Source organism: Geotrypetes seraphini, chromosome 8 (assembly GCF_902459505.1).
Source record: "Geotrypetes seraphini chromosome 8, aGeoSer1.1, whole genome shotgun sequence".
NCBI lineage: Eukaryota > Metazoa > Chordata > Amphibia > Gymnophiona > Dermophiidae > Geotrypetes > Geotrypetes seraphini.
In genome coordinates, this window is record NC_047091.1 from 112,187,522 (window position 1) to 112,208,251 (window position 20,730).

General features: G+C 43.7%; 1 protein-coding gene across 1 annotated transcript in view; it reads left to right on the plus strand.

Annotated features, from left to right (window-relative positions):
• Positions 1–694: 694 nt before the first annotated feature.
• Positions 695–20,730, plus strand: part of UNC13A (unc-13 homolog A) — a 286,301-nt gene continuing 266,265 nt past the window's right edge. The window contains exon 1 of the mRNA XM_033955982.1: positions 695–752. Within this exon, the coding sequence (XP_033811873.1) occupies positions 695–752 (58 nt within the window). The remainder of the gene's footprint in view (positions 753–20,730) is intronic.

Below are 20,730 nucleotides of genomic sequence, written 5' to 3' on the forward strand. Positions count from 1 at the left end.
ATTCCCACTGTCTTTTATCCAGGTTTGGTCCTGTGCTTCCACTGTTTCTAATCGAGTTATACAATCTCCAGTTTTACTTTCCAAATCTTTCACTTTTTACTTTGTAATAACCGGTTCAGATAGCATTTCTATACAGTGGGAAGATATTTGTTGGATTTTAGTACCCAGGGAAACCTGCAATGCTGTAATACCCTCCCAAATTGTTTCCAAGTTAACTACAGCTGGTCTTTGTATTGGGATCAGAGTCATTTGTGAACCAAAGTTCTCAGTGCTCACTGTATTCAAAGTTAAAGGGATAGCAGACAGATCCTGCCTTCCCCCTGTATCAAACCACTCACTGCCGAATCCAGCGATGTCCATAGTTGCTCTGTTGTTGCCGTGGGCTTACTCTTCACCTCACAGCTCTGAAATAGAGCACTCTCATCTCTTAGCATCAACAATGACATAGAATGGAGCTGTGGTTGATTTGGCGGATTTCGATCAGCTGGAGAGAAAACAACTGTCTTGAATGAGGTCTGGAGAACCTCCGCTTGACTCCTTCCTCCTGCTGAGGCTTTTTCCTCCAGATTGCCAGGTTCACGCTCCACAAAACGATCCATCGGGCCACGTAATACTACAGACGCGGGTTCAGATAGAAAAATCTGGTTCTTTGATTTTCTTTTTTTGTTTACCGTCAACCCTTATCAATAGCGCGATGGCGTTGTGGAAGCCTCAGGCAGCCATGTTGTCCAAGTTCCTCCCCGTTATAGACAGTATATAACAGTAACCTGATAAGTTTTTCACCTCCACAAATTAATTATAAGTGTCTGCAGTAAACGTTATATTTTTCCACACCATCTCCAGAGTTAGTGGTTCATGCAATGGTGTTGCAGCATTAAATTTGATATTTGTCGACTCAGTACTACTGCCAACACAACTGGGCCTACTCCAAACCCACTTTAATTTAATCAGAATTCCCCACTGTTACTGGCATCATAAAAGTTCTGCTGATAAACCAACCAAAGCAGAATCACAGTCCACAGAGAAATAAGCAGAAAATCCTAAGCTACAGGTGCAGAACCAGTTTGAACTATGCATTATCTTCCTGGACCACCCATTCTAAGCATCTTGGAAATAGTCTGTTTTGGTGGTAAAGATTCTGACTGATATTCAAAATAATTTAAATAACCAGGAGAGGCTCTAGGCTGTTTAAATTACTTGTCCAGGGCTGACTTAAAATATTCAGCAACACTTAAGAACATATGAATAGCCATACTGAGTCAGATCAATAGTTCATCTAGTCCAGTATCCTGTTTTCACATTGGCCAATCTAGGTCACAATACCTGGCAGAAACACAAATAGTACTAACATTTCATGCTATCGATCCCAGGGCAAGCAGTGGCTTTTCCCCATATCTGTCTCAACAGTAGACTATGGACTTTTCCTCCAGGAACTTGTCCAAACCTTTTTTTTAAACCCATCTACGTTAACTGCTCTTACCATATCCTCTGATGTGCACCTTATAGAATCAAACTTAGAACCAATGCATGTGTGACAGGGTGAAGTTCCTGTCACAGGCCAGCAGGGGGAAGCCTTAGCTGCAGATAGAAGGAGCTAATCTGCATAAGATCCTGTAAAGGTCCCTGGGAGTAGGAGCGGAAAAGGAGAGCTCCAGTACAGAGAGCTGAGAAAAACAAGAGCTCTTTTGGGAGCCAGGCGACCCTTCAGGGGAGGAATGCTGGCTTTGGTCTAACCCTTGGTAAGCCTGATAGACCTGTCTGGTAGAACTTGGAGTGACCAAAGAAGGCTCAAGCTTGACTGGCAGAGGACCTGGAGGAGCAAGTCTGAGTGACAAAGAGGTCCTCAGGGACAGTGAGCAACAGGAAGAGTCCTCATGGAGAGCAACTGAGGGACTGGAAGAGACCTCAGGAAGAGACTGAGCAACTGGGAGAGTCCTCGAGGAGTTGATACTGAGTGACTGGGAAAGTCCTCGGGGAGCAGTGAAGTAGCCGGAGGACCTGGTGGAGCTTGGAGTGATTGGAGGGTACTCAAGATTGACAATCAACAGAGGGACTAGTGAAGAGTGTCCAGGACCCATGGGGACCCAAAAGGCTGGAAATTCGAGTGTCAGGCAGTAGCCCCAAAATGACTCAGTGGACAGACAGAAGAAAGTTGTTGCTAGAAGAGTTCAAGGTCCTAGGCTCATGGGGACTGGTGAGTGACCAGCAGAGGGGCCAGTGGCGACTGACAGAGAGACTGGGAATGCCAGTAGGAAGCAGCCTGTAGACCCAGAGAACATTGACCAAAGGTGACTGGTGAGTGGCCGGCGAAGAGACCCGGTAATGGTCCCAAAAGTTGCCCATAGACCTGGAGGGCCAATGGAGATGACCCGGTGATGACCAGGAAGTGTCTGGAGGGACCTAGTCTTGTATTTTAACAGAAAGGAAGACCAGAAGTGCCTGGGGATGGAGAAGTGACAGGTGATGATGACCCCTCGGCCCAATTACAGTGTGTCATATATTTTAGGCACACCCATTTAGGCCATGGAAGGCCATACCTATATACCTGCACCTAAATTGTGCATAGATCAGGTATATTCTATATAAGTACATTTAACTTTTAAGAATGCCCATGATCCACCCATGTTCCTCTCTTGGTCACGCTCCTTATTTAGATTTGTGCACACCACTTTATAGAATGTACCTACTAGTTGTGCACCTAACATAGTAACATAGTAGATGACGGCAGATAAAGACCTGAATGGTCCATCCAATCTGTCCAACCTGATTCAATTTAAATTTTTTAAATTTTTTCTTCTTAGCCATTTCTGGGCAAGAATCCAAAGCTCTACCCGATACTGTACTTGGGTTCCAACTGCCGAAATCTCAGTCAAAAACTACTCCAGCCCATCTACACCCTCCCAGCCATTGAAGCCCTCCCCAGCCCATCCTCCCCCAAACGGCCATAAACAGACATAGACAGTGCAAGTCTGCCCAGTACTTCTAATTAGTGCCAATTAACATCAATTATGAGGCATTAATTGCCAACTATTGGCACTGAATGGTCTTGTTAACCAATTAAATTGTGTGCACAGATTTCCACGAATAACTTATGATGTTATATACAGAATTTGGGTTAATGTCTAAGCTAAGACTGGCTAATTTATGGGCTACTCTAGAGCCAAGTTGGCAGTTATGCGGTTAAGTGACGATTAGCACTTAACTGCATAAGATAACCACATAAATGGGGCCACTTAAAAAGCTGTATTTATCTATATGCAGTTCAATTTATGCCATTAAATGTTGAGCATTGCGCTTAACAATGCAGGTGCTAGCCAGCCACATATACCTGGATATTCATTGATGGTACCCAAACATGGCTCAGCATTGAATACAGTATTTGGGAATGAAGCCGTCAGTTGATTGTTGATAAGGTGAAGAATACATGACCAAATTCTATAGCTAGAGGGAAGGGGGCAAGCAGGCATCTTCCTTAAAATATTTCCATTTAAAGCATCATGCATCATCAGCATGCAGAAGACCTCTATTAAACAGTATTAGCCATTTGAAGTGCTTTTCATCCATAAATCATTTGGATGCACTGGATGTGCCAGCACTTTGCTACAATGCTGGATCTTTCAAGCACCATTGCTAGTGCAAAGCTGCCAAGTTACTCACTTCTAAGAGGGAGGTTTTAGGCCAGTCAATAACAAGAATTAATAAAGTTGTGTGATGTAACTTTCAGTGATATTCACTGTTTGCATTTCTTCTTTCTTTCTGACAGCCCTTTCATGAAGCAATATGGGTTTTGGCAGCATACATTTCAATGGGTAGAGTCTGGAACTATAAATCCCACACTGCTTTGGGGTATAAATTCAAAACCAGGATTGGCCAAAAAGTCTCCCTCCAGGAACTAGTTAACTTGGCAGCTCTGCTAGTGCTTTTTTACGAGGGGCCGCTGAAAGTTCTCAGCCCAACCAAGTAGTGAATGATGTGGAGCCATGAAACTTACCGTATACACTCGAATATAAGCCGAGATTTGGGGGCCAAAAAATGTCCCCAAATTGGGTGGGAAGTCTCAGCTTATATCTGGGTCAGTGCCCACACATCCCCCTTCCATACCTGTTAAAGGCCTTGACTGGGCCTACCATATGACCTGGTGGTCTAGCGGTGGGCTGGAACTTCTGTCTCAACTGACTGTGACAACTTTTACCTCCCTCGCATACCTGTCAATTCTCTGGTGGTCCTGCGGTGAACCGGGGCAGGAGCGATCTTCCTGCGCTCCTGTCCCGTGCAGAGCCACTAGCTGAATAGTTGCCGTGAGGTCTCAAGGCATCTGTGAGACCACAGGAAATTGAGCAGTTGCCACGAGAACTCGCAGCATCCATTCAGCTAAGTGGCTCTGCATGGGGCAGGAGCGCAGGAAGGTTGCTCTTGAGCCAGTTCAATACTGGACAATCAGGGATTTCAAAGATATGTGGGGAGGTGGGAGAGAGGTAAAAGTTGTCACAGTTGGCCGGGGCGGGAGGGATCCCTCCTGTCCTGGCCCACTGCTAGCCCACTAGGTCTTATGGCAGGCCTGGTGGAGGCCTGCAAGGCATCGGGAGGGAGAAAGGGTCAGGGCAGGGAGGGAGGGGGGCTGGGTGCAGAGCCTGGCATGGCAGAGCACTTGAATATTAACCCCACCCCATCCCCAGTTTCTATTTGGATCAACCTTATTTCCTCCTTTTTTTGTGGAAAAAAAAGGTTACCTCGGTTTATATTCGGGTCAAAAAAAGTATGGAATAATTTGTAAGTTTATATTCGGGTTATGAAAAGTATGGTAAGTTTCTATTTGGGTCAATAAAAGTACGGAATAATTTGTAAGTTTCATGTCTCCACATCATTCTCTTCTTGGTTGGGCTGAGAACTTTTCATCAGTCCCTCATATATAGAAGAAAAAGTCTTCTCAAGGCTCCATCGTGTAGGCCAAACCATAGCCAACTGTTATTCTGTGACTGAATAGGTTGTTTTTTATCTTCAGATGCAGGCAGTTTCAGGTTGTTTTTGCACATGGAGAGAAGCCACATCATCTCTAGCACTTCCACTTTATAGTCATTCTATGAAAGCCACCAGTGAACTACGTAGCTCAGTCTCAATTTACTCAGGAGACATACCTAACCAGTCAGGCTTTCAGGATTACTATAATTAGATATGCAAATCTATCTCATGCATATTCATTGTGGTAATCCTGAGTCTCCAAAAGGGAGTTCAGAAGCACTGTGCTAGTCAACCCAAAAGCAGATGTGCTGATAGGATTGCCATCAGACTCAGCTCAGTATAGACAATGATCCAGTTCTGGTTTTCCCCACTGACAGCATGGAGTTATAACTCTGATTTATCTAAGAAAAACAGGAACTACATTCTCATGGATGCAGTGGGCCAGGACTGACACAAATGAGGGAGTAATCTTAGGAGACTTTATGGTATCTAAAGACCCTCCAGTATGGCTTTCTTATTGCACAAGATGTTCTTACATTTTACTTTTATAATAATAATTTTTATTGAGAAATTTTCCATATTACAAAACACAACTTACAACTAGTCAGAAGAAACAGACAATAGAAAGTCCACCGCATTACTTTTTACATTTAACTAGTATCCTGCAGTGTCTCCTCTCCCCCTTGCAACCTGTGCATAACTTTGCTACACGACTCATCTTCTACCAACCTCGCTACGCTCATGTCACCCCTCTCCTTAAGTCACTTCACTGGCTCCCTATCTGCCATCGCATACAGATCAAGATCTTATTGCTGACCTACAAATGTGTTCATTCTGCTGCCCCTCAATATCTCTCCTCGCTTCTCTCTCCTTATACACCTCCCAGAGAACTCCCTTTCTCAGATAAGCTGCTCTTAGCTTTACCCTTCGCCTCCACTGCCAATTCCAGACTTTGTTCCTTTCATCTAGCTGCCCCCTATGCCTGGAGTTTGTCCAAGCCCCTTCCCCTTCCCTTGTTTAAAAGCAAACTGAAACCCCCCTTTTTGATATAGCCTTCAATCCTTAACCCTACTCTTCTGCCCTCCAACTCAGTCAGCTGATTAACTGTTCCCCTTAACTGTATCCATGACATCCTATTTGTCTATCTTGGCTGTTTAAATTGTAAGCTTTTTTGAGCAGGGACTGTTTTCTTCTTCTTTGACTCTGTGCAGCTGCATGCATCTGGTAGCGCTATAGAAATAATGAATAGTAGTAGTAGTAGTAGTTGGCTTTGTGGTCTTGTGATGGCTGGTGGGAGAGGCCACCTATTACTCATGATCAATGTTGGGTAGTAACTAGTTACAGTAATGCTAGTTACTGTAATTAGTTAATTTTAGGTAACTATCAATGTAACTAGTTACATTTTTATAAGATTGAAAAAATTAAGTAACTAGTTACATTATTTTAGTAATTACTAACCAAATTTACAAGTTACTTTTGTGTTACTCTTTACATAGCATGTAGAAAAATTGATGACGAATTTCCATTCATGCTATTTTAATCATTAAGCCTCCAATTCAATTTATTTCTCTTGCCTCGCCACAGTACATTATAGTGATTACCCATGTACCACTTGAAGCTAAGGATGATTTAATAGTAGCAAGTGTTTCACATCCACAATTGAAGCTGTGCTGGATCCAGTTAGATGCTGCCAGAGCTCATGCCAAATACTTGCTGATGCAAACAATGCAGGCTCAGGCAGATGCTGCAAACACAACTCCTAATGCAGCACCTGGAACAAAGTCACCAAACTTATCAAACTCCCAAAGATTTATTTCCATGATGACATGTGACAATTCAGAAACTACAGTGAAAGATTAGAGAAACTGGGCCTTTTCTACCTCGAACAGAGGAGATTGAGAGGGGACATGATCGAAACACGAAAACAAAGGTACTCAATTTCCGGGGCACAGACTTCGCATGCATGGGAGATTTCGTCCATCAGACGCTGCAGGACCAAGCGGAGACCGATGATGTAGAAGCTAAGTGGTTAACACTGAAATCAACCATACATGAAGCAACTAGCCGCTTCATAAAATCAGTAAATAAACGACAAAAACAATAAACCCCAATGGTTCACCGTGGAGATCTCGCACCTCATTAAGGAGAAGAAAAAAGCATTTCTCTCCTACAAGCACACGGAGAAAAGAGAGGCAAAAGTAGAATATAGGACCAGGTCTACAGCGGTCAAAATGGCAGTTAGGGAGGCAAAACTTCGAGTGGAAGAAATTCTGGCAAAAAACATTAAAAAGGGGGACAAATCCTTCAGGTATATTAGTGACAGAAAAAGGAACACAGGCGGGATAGTACGCCTTAGAAGACCGGACGGAAGTTACGTGGAAGCAGATTCTGATAAAGCCGAACTACTGAATGAATACTTCTTCTCAGTCTTCACCTGTGAGGAACCGGGACACGGTCCGCAGTTGAAGGCAACACAAAACACAGAAGACCCGTTTCAGAATTTTGAGTTCACACCAGGTGAAGTTTACAGTGAACTGGCAAGACTCAAGGTGAACAAAGCCATGGGACCAGACAATTTGCACCCAAGAGTGCTCAGAGAATTGAGCAATATCCTGGCGAAACCGTTGGCTGAGCTATTCAATCTCTCCCTAAGTAAGGGGAAAGTTCCCCTGGACTGGAAATTAGCTAATGTCGTTCCTCTGCATAAAAAGGGTTGCAGGGCAGAGGCTGCAAATTATAGACCGGTGAGTCTCACATCAATAGTGTGCAAACTCATGGAAACACTAATTAAAAGCAAATTGGACATGATCTTGAATGAAGGGAATCTTCGGGATCCCAGTCAGCATGGATTCACCAAGGGTAGGTCCTGCCAATCCAATCTCATCAGCTTCTTTGACTGGGTAACAAGAAAGTTGGACTTGGGAGAGTCTTTGGACGTCGTGTACTTGGACTTCAGTAAAGCTTTTGACAGTGTCCCACACTGCAGGCTGCTAAGCAAGATGGAATCGATGGGGTTAGGAGAGACACTAACTGCATGGGTCAATGATTGGCTGAGTGGCAGACTTCAGAGGGTGGTGGTTAATGGTACCCTCTCTAAAACATCAGAGGTGACCAGTGGAGTGCCGCAGGGCTCGGTCCTGGGTCCACTCCTTTTCAACATATTCATAGGGGATCTGACTCAAGGGCTTCAAGGTAAAATAACACTATTCGCCGATGACGCCAAACTATGTAATATAGTAAGTGAATGCAGTTTACAGAATTATATGACGCAGGACCTGCTTACATTGGGAAGTTGGTCCTCAACCTGGCAGCTAGGCTTCAATGCTAAGAAATGTAAGGTCATGCACCTCGGAAGCAGAAATCCATGCAGGACGTACTTCTTGAACGGAGAAACTTTAACTAGGACTTCAGCAGAATGAGATTTAGGAGTAATCATCAGTGCAGACATGAAAACTGCCAATCAGGTGGAGAAGGCTTCATCTAAGGCAAGGCAGATATTGGGTTGTATCAATAGAAGTTTTGTCAGCCAAAAGCCTGAAGTCATAATGCCGTTGTACAGGGCCATGGTGAGACCTCATCTGGAGTACTGTGTGCAATTCTGGAGGCCACATTACAGTAAAGATGTGCGCAGAATTGAATCGGTTCAGCGGACGGCCACCAGGATGATCTCGGGGCTCAAGGGTCTCTTGTATGAAGAGAGACTGAACAAATTGCAGCTCTACACTCTCAAGGAACGTAGGGAAAGGGGAGACATGATCGAAACATTTAAGTACCTCACGGGACGTGTCGAAGTGGAAGATGATATTTTCTTTCTCAAGGGACCCTCGGCCACAAGAGGGCACCCGCTCAAACTCAGGGGCGGAAAATTTCATGGCAACACCATAAAGTATTTCTTCACAGAGAGAGTGGTTGATCATTGGAACAAGCTTCCAGTGCAGGTGATCGAGGCAGACAGCGTGCCAGACTTTAAGAATAAATGGGATACCCATGTGGGATCCCTACGAGGGTCAAGATAAGGAAATTGGGTCATTAGGGCATAGACAGGGGGTGGGTAAGCAGAGTGGGCAGACTTGATGGGCTGTAGCCCTTTTCTGCCGTCATCTTCTATGTTTCTATGAAACATTCAAGGTACTAAAAGGAATAGACTTAGTAGATAAGGACAGGTTGTTCACCCTCTCCAAGGTAGGGAGAACGAGAGGGCACTCTCTAAAATTGAAAGAGGATAGATTCCTTACGAATATAAGGAAGTTCTTCTTCACTCAGAGAGTGGTAGAAAACTGGAACGCTCTTCCGGAGTCTGTCGTAGAGGAAAACACCCTCCAGGGATTCAAGACAAAGTTAGACAAGTTCCTGCTGAACCAGAATGTACGCAGGTAGGGCTAGTCTCAGTTAGGGCACTGGTCTTTAACCAAGGGCCGCCGCATGAGCGGACTGCTGAGCACGATGGACCACTGGTCTGACCCAACAGTGGCAATTCTTATGTTCTTATAGAAAATGTGCTTCACCCCAAATCAAATGGGTGCATTACTCATACAAGAAGTATGCAATTTAAAAAAATATAAAACACCTTTTCAAGGGATGATTTAGGCAATTTTCTACTATCTTGTTAGACCCTAAGGGGTCCTTTTATCAAGGCGTAGTAGTTAACGTGCGGAATACCGCACATTAAACCGCCTGCCGTGCTAGTCGCTAACACCTCCATTGACGAGGCATTAGTTTTTTGGCTTGCCGCGGGGGTTAGCGCGTGATTAAATGTCCGACGCGCTAACCCCGCTAGCGCACCTTGATAAAAGGAGCCCTAAAATCATGGCTAGAATTACATAACATAACTTTATTCTTCTTTACCGTCATAATCAAACAATTTCTAGGCGGTTTACACAGAAAAAGTCTGGGATGATCAACAAAATACAGATAATTAAAATACAGCAAATTTCTTAAACACGTTCAATGTAAGTTTTGTTAACAGTAATAATCCACATTTAGGAAATAAATTTATCAAACAATGCTGACTTAATTACTTTTCGAAATGCACCATAAGACAGCAGAACTTCACCAATACCGTTACCCCACCAGGATTGCTGCTTACTTTCTTGAAATGCAAGAGTCCTATCCCAAAAAGTCTTGTATCTGCAACCAGTAATTTTTGGATAAGAAAATAGATTGGAATTCCTAGTTATCCTCGTTGGACTGGGTTCATAGACAACCCCGCGAAAGACAAAAGTGCGTGCCGACAACTGAGCGCCAAAGAAAATTACAGTTTTTAGGGGCTCCAACGGAGGGTTTTGTTGGGGAGCCCCCCCAGTTTACTTAATAGAGATCGCGCCGGCGTTGTGGGAGGTTTGGGGGGATGTAACCCTCCACATTTTACTGTAAACTTAACTTTTTCCCTAAAAACAGGGAAAAAGTGAAGTTTTCAGTAAAATGTGGGGGGTTACAACCCCCCACGCCTCCCACAACACCCCCACAATGCGGCGCGATCTCTATTAAGTAAAGTGGGGGGTTCCCCCCCACGCCCCCCCCCGTCGGAGCCGTAAAAACAGTAATTTTCTGCGGCGTGCACCTCAATTGTCTGGGCGCGCCTTTGTCCCGGCGCGCTTTTGACCTGACATCGTTGGACTGTATAACACAAAATGAGATAAAAGGTAAGTTGGGGCAATTCCCCAAACCAGCTTAAAACAGATGCAAGAAAATTTGAATAGTACTCGTGCCTCCACCGGGAGCCAATGTAGTAGTCGGTAATAAGGACTAATATGGTCATTTTTCTTTAACCCAAATATCAATCGGACAGCCGTGTTCTGTACTGTTCTCAATTTTATCAGGATTTTCTTTGGAGCTCCCAAATAAATAATATTGCAGTAATCCAGTATTGATATGACTAGTGCCTGCACTAATAATCTATTCTAAAAGATAAAGGATCAAAGTATTAGATGCATTCAGTGTGACTGAATGATTTATTTTAAGATTCATAAGTATTTAGTATTCGGGGTGATAGCACAGCCAATTATAAACTCACTCGGATAAAGTACTTAAATCACAGCTTAACCTCTGTAACCAAATTGCAGCTAATCAACACTTGCAATAAAGTGTTATATTTCCTTCCCCTCCCCCCATCCTCCATCATCTAGCTCAGGGGTAGGGAACTCCGGTCCTCGAGAGCCATATTCCAGTCGGGTTTTCAGGATTTCCCCAATGAATATGCATGAGATCTATTTGCATGCACTGCTTTCAATGCATATTCATTGGGGAAATCCTGAAAACCCGACTGGAATACAGCTCTCGAGGACCGGAGTTCCCTACCCCTGATCTAGCTGCACCAGACAACAAACAAACCTTGAAACAACTCAGCACCTTTTAGTAGTGGCCTAAATGTTAGTCATGTATATGGGCGCTAACCATGATTCCATAAACTGCACATAACTTTGGAGGTGTTTTATAGAAATGGGGTGAGTGCCATCCATTTTGGCGCTGAGTTTTTAAGCATCATGTATAGAATATGGCCCTCAGTGTCTGTAGCTTTAGGTAAGAACATGTAAAGCAGTGGTTCCCAACCCTGTCCTGGGAGACCACCAGCCAGTTGGGTTTTCCAAGATATCCCTAATGAATATGCATGAGAGAGATTTGCCTATAATGGAAGTGACAGGTATGCAAATATCTCTCATGCATATTCATTAGGGATATCTTGAAAACCCAACTGGCTGGGGGTCCCCCAGAACAGAGTTGGGAACCACTGATATAAAGCATCACTTTTTGGTATAGCTACCAACACTCATCCTGTTATATTTTGTAGGTGCACCAGAAAAAGTGTAACATGGAATAATTTCAGAATAAGCTAACTAGAGATGACCCTTGATCAAGCATTAACCTACCCAGGGTAGAGTTACCAGATTTTGTCCTCAAAAAAAGAGGACACTTGGCTCTGCCCCCATCTCTACCCTGTTCCACCCATAGCCCTGCTCTATTCTGCCCCTCAACCCTGGCCCCACACAAACTTATCTCTTCGGGGCCACATCTGGAGGGCATCTGCACATGTGCAGATGTGATGATGTCAGCGAAGTCATGCCAGATGTGGGGAGTGACAAAGAGAGAGATGGAAAAGGGCAATGCTGAATGGTGGTGGTGGGGGGGGGGGGGGGTAAGAGAAAGGTGATACTGGATGGTGGTAGAACTGCTTTATAGGATCTGAGTGATTTTCCAGGGGGTTGAATTACTTCACAATATGCCTGTTACTGGATTTTGTATTTGGATTTAGTTCAAGCCTTTTTTTTCAGTTGTAACTCAGTGAGGGTTATATAGTGATACAGTAGTTATTCTCCTGTCTCTGGAGAGTTTACAAATCTGTACTAAATACTTGTACTTATTTCCAAAATACTGCAAATATTATTCTGTTTAATATGTTGTATTATTTTTGTGCACTATGTATTCATTCTGGGGCACATAATTCCTGGATTGTATTCAGTGTGAATATTGCAGAGGTACTAAAGCCACACAGTGAAGAACTCATTTGTTGCAGTTTTCAAAAGTGCTCCATGATCCTTTTACTACTGACATAGGTGTCACCCACCCCACCCCACCTCCACTCCAAGGATTTTAATTTACTCTGTTCCACTCTGTCCCATACCGTAACCCTAGCCCAGTTCTATAACTTCACCTAGCCCCACCCACTTTAACCTCCCCAAACAGCTGAGTCACTGACCACCTATGCCTCCCTTTCTTCCTACCCTGTCCATCCTGAATAGATTATAGCTCGGTAAATCCCAGTCATGGTTCTCCATAAACCATGCTTCTGTGACCATCATCAAATCCAAGACAGCTTTTTCATCACAGAGTCCAGACCCAGAACCTTTTTTCCCCTATATTATGGGCATTAGTAACACACAGCTTTTCAGATGTTGCCCTTTTCCCCATTTCTATAGGGATAATCAATGTTTATTTATCTGGGGACTTTGTTCACCTATCCCCAATGATTTCAGTTTAAAACCTTCCTCAGTAGGTTAGCCAGTCTGCTGCAGAAGACACTTAATCTCTTCTTTGATAGATGGACACCATCTTTATTCACTAGACCTTGGAAAAGCATTCCATGGTTCAGGAAAGCAAAACGCCCCCAGTGATACCATCTGTTCAGCCATGCACTCATCTCCATGATGTGAGCTTCTCTGCTTCGAACTGTCAAGAACACCATCTGTGCACCTAACTGTTTCACCCTATCTCTCAAAGCCACAAAGTCATATTTAATATGTATGGTGGATTACCTAGCAGTATCATTCATGCCAATGACAACTTGGATGATGGTTTATTGGGCTTTGATGAGTTTCAACAAACTCTCTGTACCAGGCAGACTACATCTCCTAGAATATCATGTTGGGTCATAAGAACATAAGTTACCATACTGGGACAGACCAATAGTCCATCAAGTCCAGTATCCTGTTTCCAACAGTGGCCAACCCAGGTCACAAGTACCTGGCAAGACCCCAAGGAGTAAAACTGATTTTATGCTGCTTATCCTCCAAAAAAGAAGTGGAAGGGAATAGACTTAGTAGATAAGGACAGGTTGTTCAGCCTCTCCAAGGTAGGGAGAACGAGAGGGCACTCTCTAAAACTGAAAGGGGATAGATTCCGTATGAACGTAAGGAAGTTCTTCTTCACCCAGAGAGTGGTAGAAAACTGGAATGCTCTTCCAGAGTCTGTCATAGGGGAAAACACCCTCCAGGGATTCAAGACAAAGTTAGACAAGTTCCTGCTGAACTAGAACGTCCGCAGGTAAAGCTAGTCTCAGTTAGGTTGCTGGTCTTTGACCAGAGGGCCGCCGCATGAGCGGACTGCTGGGCATGATCAGGCCGAATTAATCAATAGGCACACTAGGCACTTGCCTAGGGCCCAAAATGATGAGGGGGGCCCGCTGAAAGAGGACGACTCATCTTGCTGGCAACGGGCCCCCTCCCAGCATCAATCACAATGGGCCCCCCTCCCGGCATCAACTGCAACGGGCCCCTGTCCCGGCTGCAACAACAATATGGATATGTTACTGGAAGGTCCCACGATGACTGCTTCTGCTGGTCCATCCCCCTCCGACGTCACTTCTTCCGGAGCAAGTACGTGACGTCGGAGGGGGATGGACCAGCAGAAGCAGTCATCGCAGGACCTTCCAGTAACAGATCTGGCTGTATTGCGGTTGCTGCCGGGAGGGGGGCCGTTGCCGTTGCTGTGGGGGGGGGGGGCATTGCAGTTGCTGTTGCTGCGGAGAGGGGGTCAGCTGTGATAATGCTGCTTTCGGGCAAAGAAGCTCAGAGGGCAGAGCCAGCAGCAATGTTTAGAGGGGTAAAAAGCAGCATGGAAGGGTGGTGGAGGAAGAGAAAGGGGGCAGGGTGGTATAGAAGGGTGGTGGGTCAGCATGGTATGGAAGGGTGGTGGAGGGAGAGAAAGGGGGCAGGGTGGTATGGAAGGGTTGTGAGAAGGATGGTATGGAAGAGTGGTGGAGGAAGAGAAAGGGGGCAGGGTGGTATAGAAAGGTGGTGGGAAGGATGGTAGGGCAGCATGGTATGGAAGGGTGGTGGAGGGAAAGAAAGGGGGCAGATGCTGATGGAATTGTGTGCAGGGAAAGGGAAGGATACTGGATGGAATTGGGTTGGAGGGAAAGAAAGGGGGCTGATGCTGATGGAAGTGGGGGAAGGGAGAGGAGAGAGTGAAAGCTAGACCATGGGGGTGTGGGAGAGGGAAGGGAAGTAGAGAGGAGAGAGATGCCAGACCATTGGAGAAGGGAATGGAAGAAGATGGATGCCAGACCAAGTCACCCACCCTCTCTCCTTTAACACTTAGAACCGATCTTCTTAGATGAAGTTCAGATATAAATATTTGGAGATTTGCACACAAGGATTCATGTTATCTTCAAACACTTTACATAATTCAGTTACTTGTTCCCTTTTCAGTGGTCTGAGTGAATCTAGATTTTTCAAAAGTGAGTTGAATTTGAAGCCACCTCTGGTTAGCTAAGTGTAGACTGAGCTTTGGTTTGAACTGAGCTAAAGGAGGCGATGTGTTCTTTTGTTTTTGCTATAAAGGAACTTTGGTGTGCCTCCATTTGAGAGGCACTGACTGTTCAATAGGGAGCTGATAAAATGATGATCTTGGACTAGGTCTCCTGGGAAACCCAGATGGCTCTCAAGCCTACCTGTTCTGTATTGCTCACAGCATTTTAAGTGCACTCAGTACATTAGAATTATCCCTGCTGTTAGCAAAGTCAGTTATAGCTCAGGAGAAGCAAAGGACAGAGGTGTGGCTGAACAATTAGGTATTTACTGGAAGGTGCTACGAAATGTAAAAATATGCACCGTTGATTCAACTGTCTCAATTTGTGTCTAAGAAATAAGGAAACAGCTGTTTATATCTCTTCTGGTTGGACATAAGAATAGCCTTACTGGATCAGACCAATGGTCCATCATGCCCAGTAGCCCGTTCTCACAGTGGCCAATCCCAAGGAGTAGCAATATTCTCACAATGGCCAAAATCCAAGGAGTAGCAATATTCCATGCTACTGATCCAGGGCAAGCAGTGGCTTCCCCCATGTCTGTCTCAATAACAGACTATGGACTTTTCCTCCAGGAACTCGTCCAAACCTTTCTTAAAACCAGCTATGCTATCTGCTCTTACCACAACCTCTGACAACACATTCCAAACCTTAACTATTCTCTGAGTGAAAAAATATTTCCTCCTAATGGTTTTAAAAGTATTTCCCTGTTACTTCATCGAGTGTCTCCTAGTCTTTGTAATTTTTGATGGAGTGAAAAATCGATCCACTTGTACCCGTTCTACTCCACTCAAGACTTAAGTTCAACTGGAATGCTATCCAAATTCACACTTCCCAGGACTACAGTCGCACATATGCATGCATTCATCTCTCAAAGTGAGTTCTGACAAATCCTGAAGAGTCTGGTTTCCCAAAAGCAGTGATGCGTAGCCAGGAGAGAAAGTGGATCCTTGAGTGTAAGAGCTCTATGTTCCATTCACATGTGTTGTGGGTTTGGGAGAGTGAAGAAAAAGATCATTTGTTTTCTCAAAAGAGCAGAATGATTTTTTACCACTACAAAATGGGCATGGTAGAGGCACAGAGGCTGGCGTTTATCTAGATGGATTGAGTGCTAAATTTTATCCCCACATTTCTTTTTTCTTTTTTTTTTAATCTTTATTAATTTTCAAAGCTAATACAAAGTGCCATGAATTATATATACATTAATAACAAAATAAGCACATAAATTCCATTAATAACAATACAGAAAATAAATATCCCTCTCCTCCCATCCAACAATTTAATCAAGAAATGAACCAGAAAGATATCCCCCCACCAGTGCTCCCTCTAAGCGGGCGGGTGTTGTGGGCAAAATTTTTTTCGCTGTGCGCTACAAATATCGGGCGCCAGCGCCAACTCGCCCGATTCTCCTCTCGCCGCCCTGCCATCTCCGTACGCCGTGCGCTGTGACGTAAACTTGTGCGCTGCGATGCAATATTTTGTGCGCCGGCGCACGCCAGCGCAGCTTAGAGGGAACACTGCCCCCCACCCACCCTGTCCTGGATATGTATAAAAATAAACAAAAAATTTAAACAAAGACATTAATGTTGAATTAACAAAGGATGTCAACGGGCCCCAAACCAATTTAAATAATTTGCTATTCCCTAACATATCTATATTCATCTTTTCGTATTTGTAACCTAAACATAAACTGGCCCACCAAAACGGAAATAATGAGGCGGTTGCAATTTTTCCAATTGCGGGTTATTATGTACATAGCGATCCTTGTCATAATCAAGAAAAGCCTACCTTTGTAGCGTTATCCTCACCTTTCAAGTACAGTGATCAAACTTTGCCCTCTCCACCCCCCCTCCCCCAAATGCTAAGTCTCAATTCATCAGTGGATTTGCAAATATGGGCCATCTTGTTTATTGGAATTTGGCAGATGGAAGTTAGTTACACGGGCACCACATAAGCAGAATTGGCAACGTTTGAATCAGACTGTGAATATTATTATTCCAATTTAATTAGTTGCCATGTCTAGAGGATGCCCATAGAAACATCCAAAAAACTACTAGCTGCATCTTGAGAGCTGATAATCACCTACTAGGACCCTGATTACATCCAGATAATTAAATGGCCAATTTAAAAACAAAGACCCTCAGCCCAGTGGAGTGGAGGAGTGACCTATTAAGTAGTGCAACAACCTGAGAACCTAAGGAACCACTGCAGCCCCTTGTGACTGAGCAAATGACTATTGCCCCAGGTACAAAATGAGCACCTATAAGTAATATGTAAACTGCTTTGATTGCAGCCACAGAAAAGCTGTACTGTATATTAAACCCCAATGCTTTCCCCTGTGTATAACCAGTATCCAGCAGCCCACCTATAAGAATGTGAATATTTGAAACATAGCCAAAGTTTCAAGTTTATTAATTTCTTTGCTATACTGTCAATCATACATATCTAAACGGTGTACAATAAAATAAGTCATATAAATAAATAAACTTTTTAAAATATTAAAGGGATTTCATTGACAATACTTAAAAAACTAACAGGAGAGCAAAAGGGGGTGACTACATTGTTACATTGGGGGAAAAAAAGAAAATAAAAGGGAGACACATTAGGTTAGAAAGAATGGATTACTCTCATGTGTTGAATGCATCCTTGAATAGGAACGTTTTGAGTTTGGATATGAATTTTGTCAAGGAGGATTCCTGCCTGAGGTCAAGGGGCATTGCATTCCATAGAGAAGGAGCCATGATGGAGAAGATCGTTTTACGTATTGTATTTGGTGGATAGAGGGGGATTACTAAAATATTTTGGGAGTTTGATCTAAGTGTTCTTGAGGAGGTATATGGAGTAAGTAGTTTGTTAATAAAGGCTGATGAGTGTTCAAGTCTGGTTTTAAAAGCAAGATATAGTATTTTATATGTTATATGATGTGGGATGGGCAGCCAATGAGGGCCTTGGAGAAGGAGGGTCACATGGTCAAATTATTTGCCTTTATAAATAATTTTTATTGCTTTGTTTTGAAGAATTTGTAACCGATGAATTTCCTTCTGAGTTATACCTTGTTATAGGGAGTTACAGTAATCAAGCTGGATTTTACCAAGAACATTGGAGAACCTTCCCTTTAGTCATTAAAATAACTAGAAGAGAAAGGTAGGGGTTATGGAGAAGAGAGAGATTCCAATATAAAAACTGATTTCAAAATACCCAATTACATGTACAACACTTGAACTATTTTTTTTTTTTGGGGGGGGGGGGGGCTAGATGCAGAAATCCTTTTAGTGCTGCTCTGTGTATGAGGTGCTGATTGCATCCTCTGAAGTTTTATGTACATGGCATGAAGTTACTTTATTCATGAGTGCTGGGACTCCTTGAAAAATTAAAAGGATGGTTGCTAAAAGTATAGGAGGTTGTGAAACTGGAACAGAAAATGTTGCTGACCTTCCCCCCCCCCCCCCCCCCCCCCCAAAGTAAATTCTGTGGTGCGTACAAAGAGGCATTACAGGTTTTCCAAAGGTAAATGACAGCACTGTAAAAAAGCAGAAAACATGATGTTCTGAAGGTTTCTTTGCCTCCTTTGGCTGGTTAATACTCTCATTGTTTCTCCCATTTGTTCTGGGACTGTAAATGCCTGCTGGGAGCTGATGAAGCAGCTACATAACTCACTCCTCAGACACGTTTTCATTCATAACCTAATTCATTTGCTGCCTCATCCATTACTGGAAGGAGTCACCAGTGCCAGGGAAACCAGCCCAATTAAATTAGTCCATCTGCCAAAGACCCTGCCCTCTTCCCACGCTTGGGTCATCAGAATAAGTATGCACTTCCTTTGCAGACCCTCCAATGAATTTTTCTTCTGGTAAACTCAATGACTCATGGCTGCCCAGACATGCTAGAAGCCCGAGCTGATGACTAATGACGAGATTTGATCTTGATGGAGGGTTCCGGGTGTCGTGCAGCACACCAAAAAGAACTAGCCACCCATAACCTCAGCAGCTTCTCTGACTTTGTCACAATAAATTCAACAATACGTGGCCTCATTGCTGCAAGACTCTGAGCTGTTTCAGTGTTCTGTGGCCTAATGATGCCAGTGACCTCCCTGATCAGTTTCTTCAAACCACCAAACAGATAGTAAGTGACAATTAGGAATATCGTTTTGATGAGTATGCTGAAAGAATAATATATCCCTGATGGGGTTTACTCCCTGGCACAAGCTCCTTATTCTTGGTGTGCTAGCTAGGCCACTCACAGTAACCAGACTTATTTTGAACCACTTGTGATCCATATGAAACATTGCTGGATTTTATCTTTTTCTCTCTCACTACTATTTTTGGGTGACGAGCCCTCTAGAAAGAGCAGGAAAAATGCAGGATTCATAGCAAGCCCTCATCATATACATACTGCTGACCTACACAAGCAACTGTAAAATAATCCAGCCATTACAGGCCTTTGGTTGATTGATCTGGAGAGGACAGATGGAACCTTAAAATAAGCAATGTGAAGAAATACAGAAGTGAACCAAAGATCTGAAAGTTGTTTATTGGAAGTAAGGACTGAGTCAACAGAAAAACAGATGAGTCTTACTAAAGCCAGATCTTTTCCATCCCAGGAGGGAGAGCTGAGGAAGCTGTTGTTTGGACGGTGAATTACAATTAGAGCTTTCACACAATGATGCATTAGTTCTTCATGGAGGGAGGAGGGATACTGCCACACTCTGCTTCCCTGAACCTTTTCATTTCTTGAACTCACCACATCTCGGTGACCCAACCACTTAGATTGGGCTGAAGAGATGACCTTCATGATCTCATGGGATAGATGCAAAAATAAAAGATGAAGATGGAACCTAGGGTGGTAGCCACGCATCTCAGTGATGAGTTGGCAAAAGCAGATACTTGAAAACTGCAACCTTCTGGCGTATGGAAGGTTGGCTAGTGAGATGTGGCATGCTGATTAGGTGAATAGACTTAAATTCAATTACTATAGTTGCAAAAGACAGCGCTCCAAAATCAAAAGGAGTTACCTGTACAAAATAATTGTTGAAAATCAATTTGAAAGCAAACTTGACTGTGGCTTTGTTATTTGTCAAATCAGGAAAGAAGCTGCCCTTCGGAGTTGTGTGGTCATTATTGCTGATAGGTGTGGGTACTCTTGGGGATAACTGGTATAACCTTAGTCCACAAACAACGAACAGAGTGGAAATGACCACAGTTGCTGGAGAGAAAAATATTTTAATCAAATCTTTTAAAGAAGACTCGACATGGCCGTGTTTTGATACCTTGGCCTGCATCAGGAGTCTCAGTTGTAGTTATACATAACATAAGACATAACATAAGCAATGCCTCTACTGGGTCAGACCTAAGGTCCATCGTGCCCAGCAGTCCACTCACGCGGCGGCCCAATAGGTCCAGGACCTGTGTAGTAATCCTCTAACTATACCCCTCTATCCCTTTTTCCAGCAGGAAATTGTCCAATCCTTTCTTGAACCCCAGTACCGTGCTCTGCCCTATTATGCCCTCTGGAAGCGCATTCCAGGTGTCCACCACACGCTGGGTAAAGAAAAACTTCCTAGCATTCGTTTTGAATCTATCCCCTTTCAACTTTTCCGAATGCCCTCTTGTTCTTTTATGTTCTGAAAGTTTGAAAAATCTGTCCCTCTCTACTCTCTCTATGCCCTTCATGATCTTGTAGGTCTCTATCATGTCTCCTCTAAGTCTCCACTTTTCCAGGGAGAAGAGCCCCAGTCTCTCCAATCTTTCAGT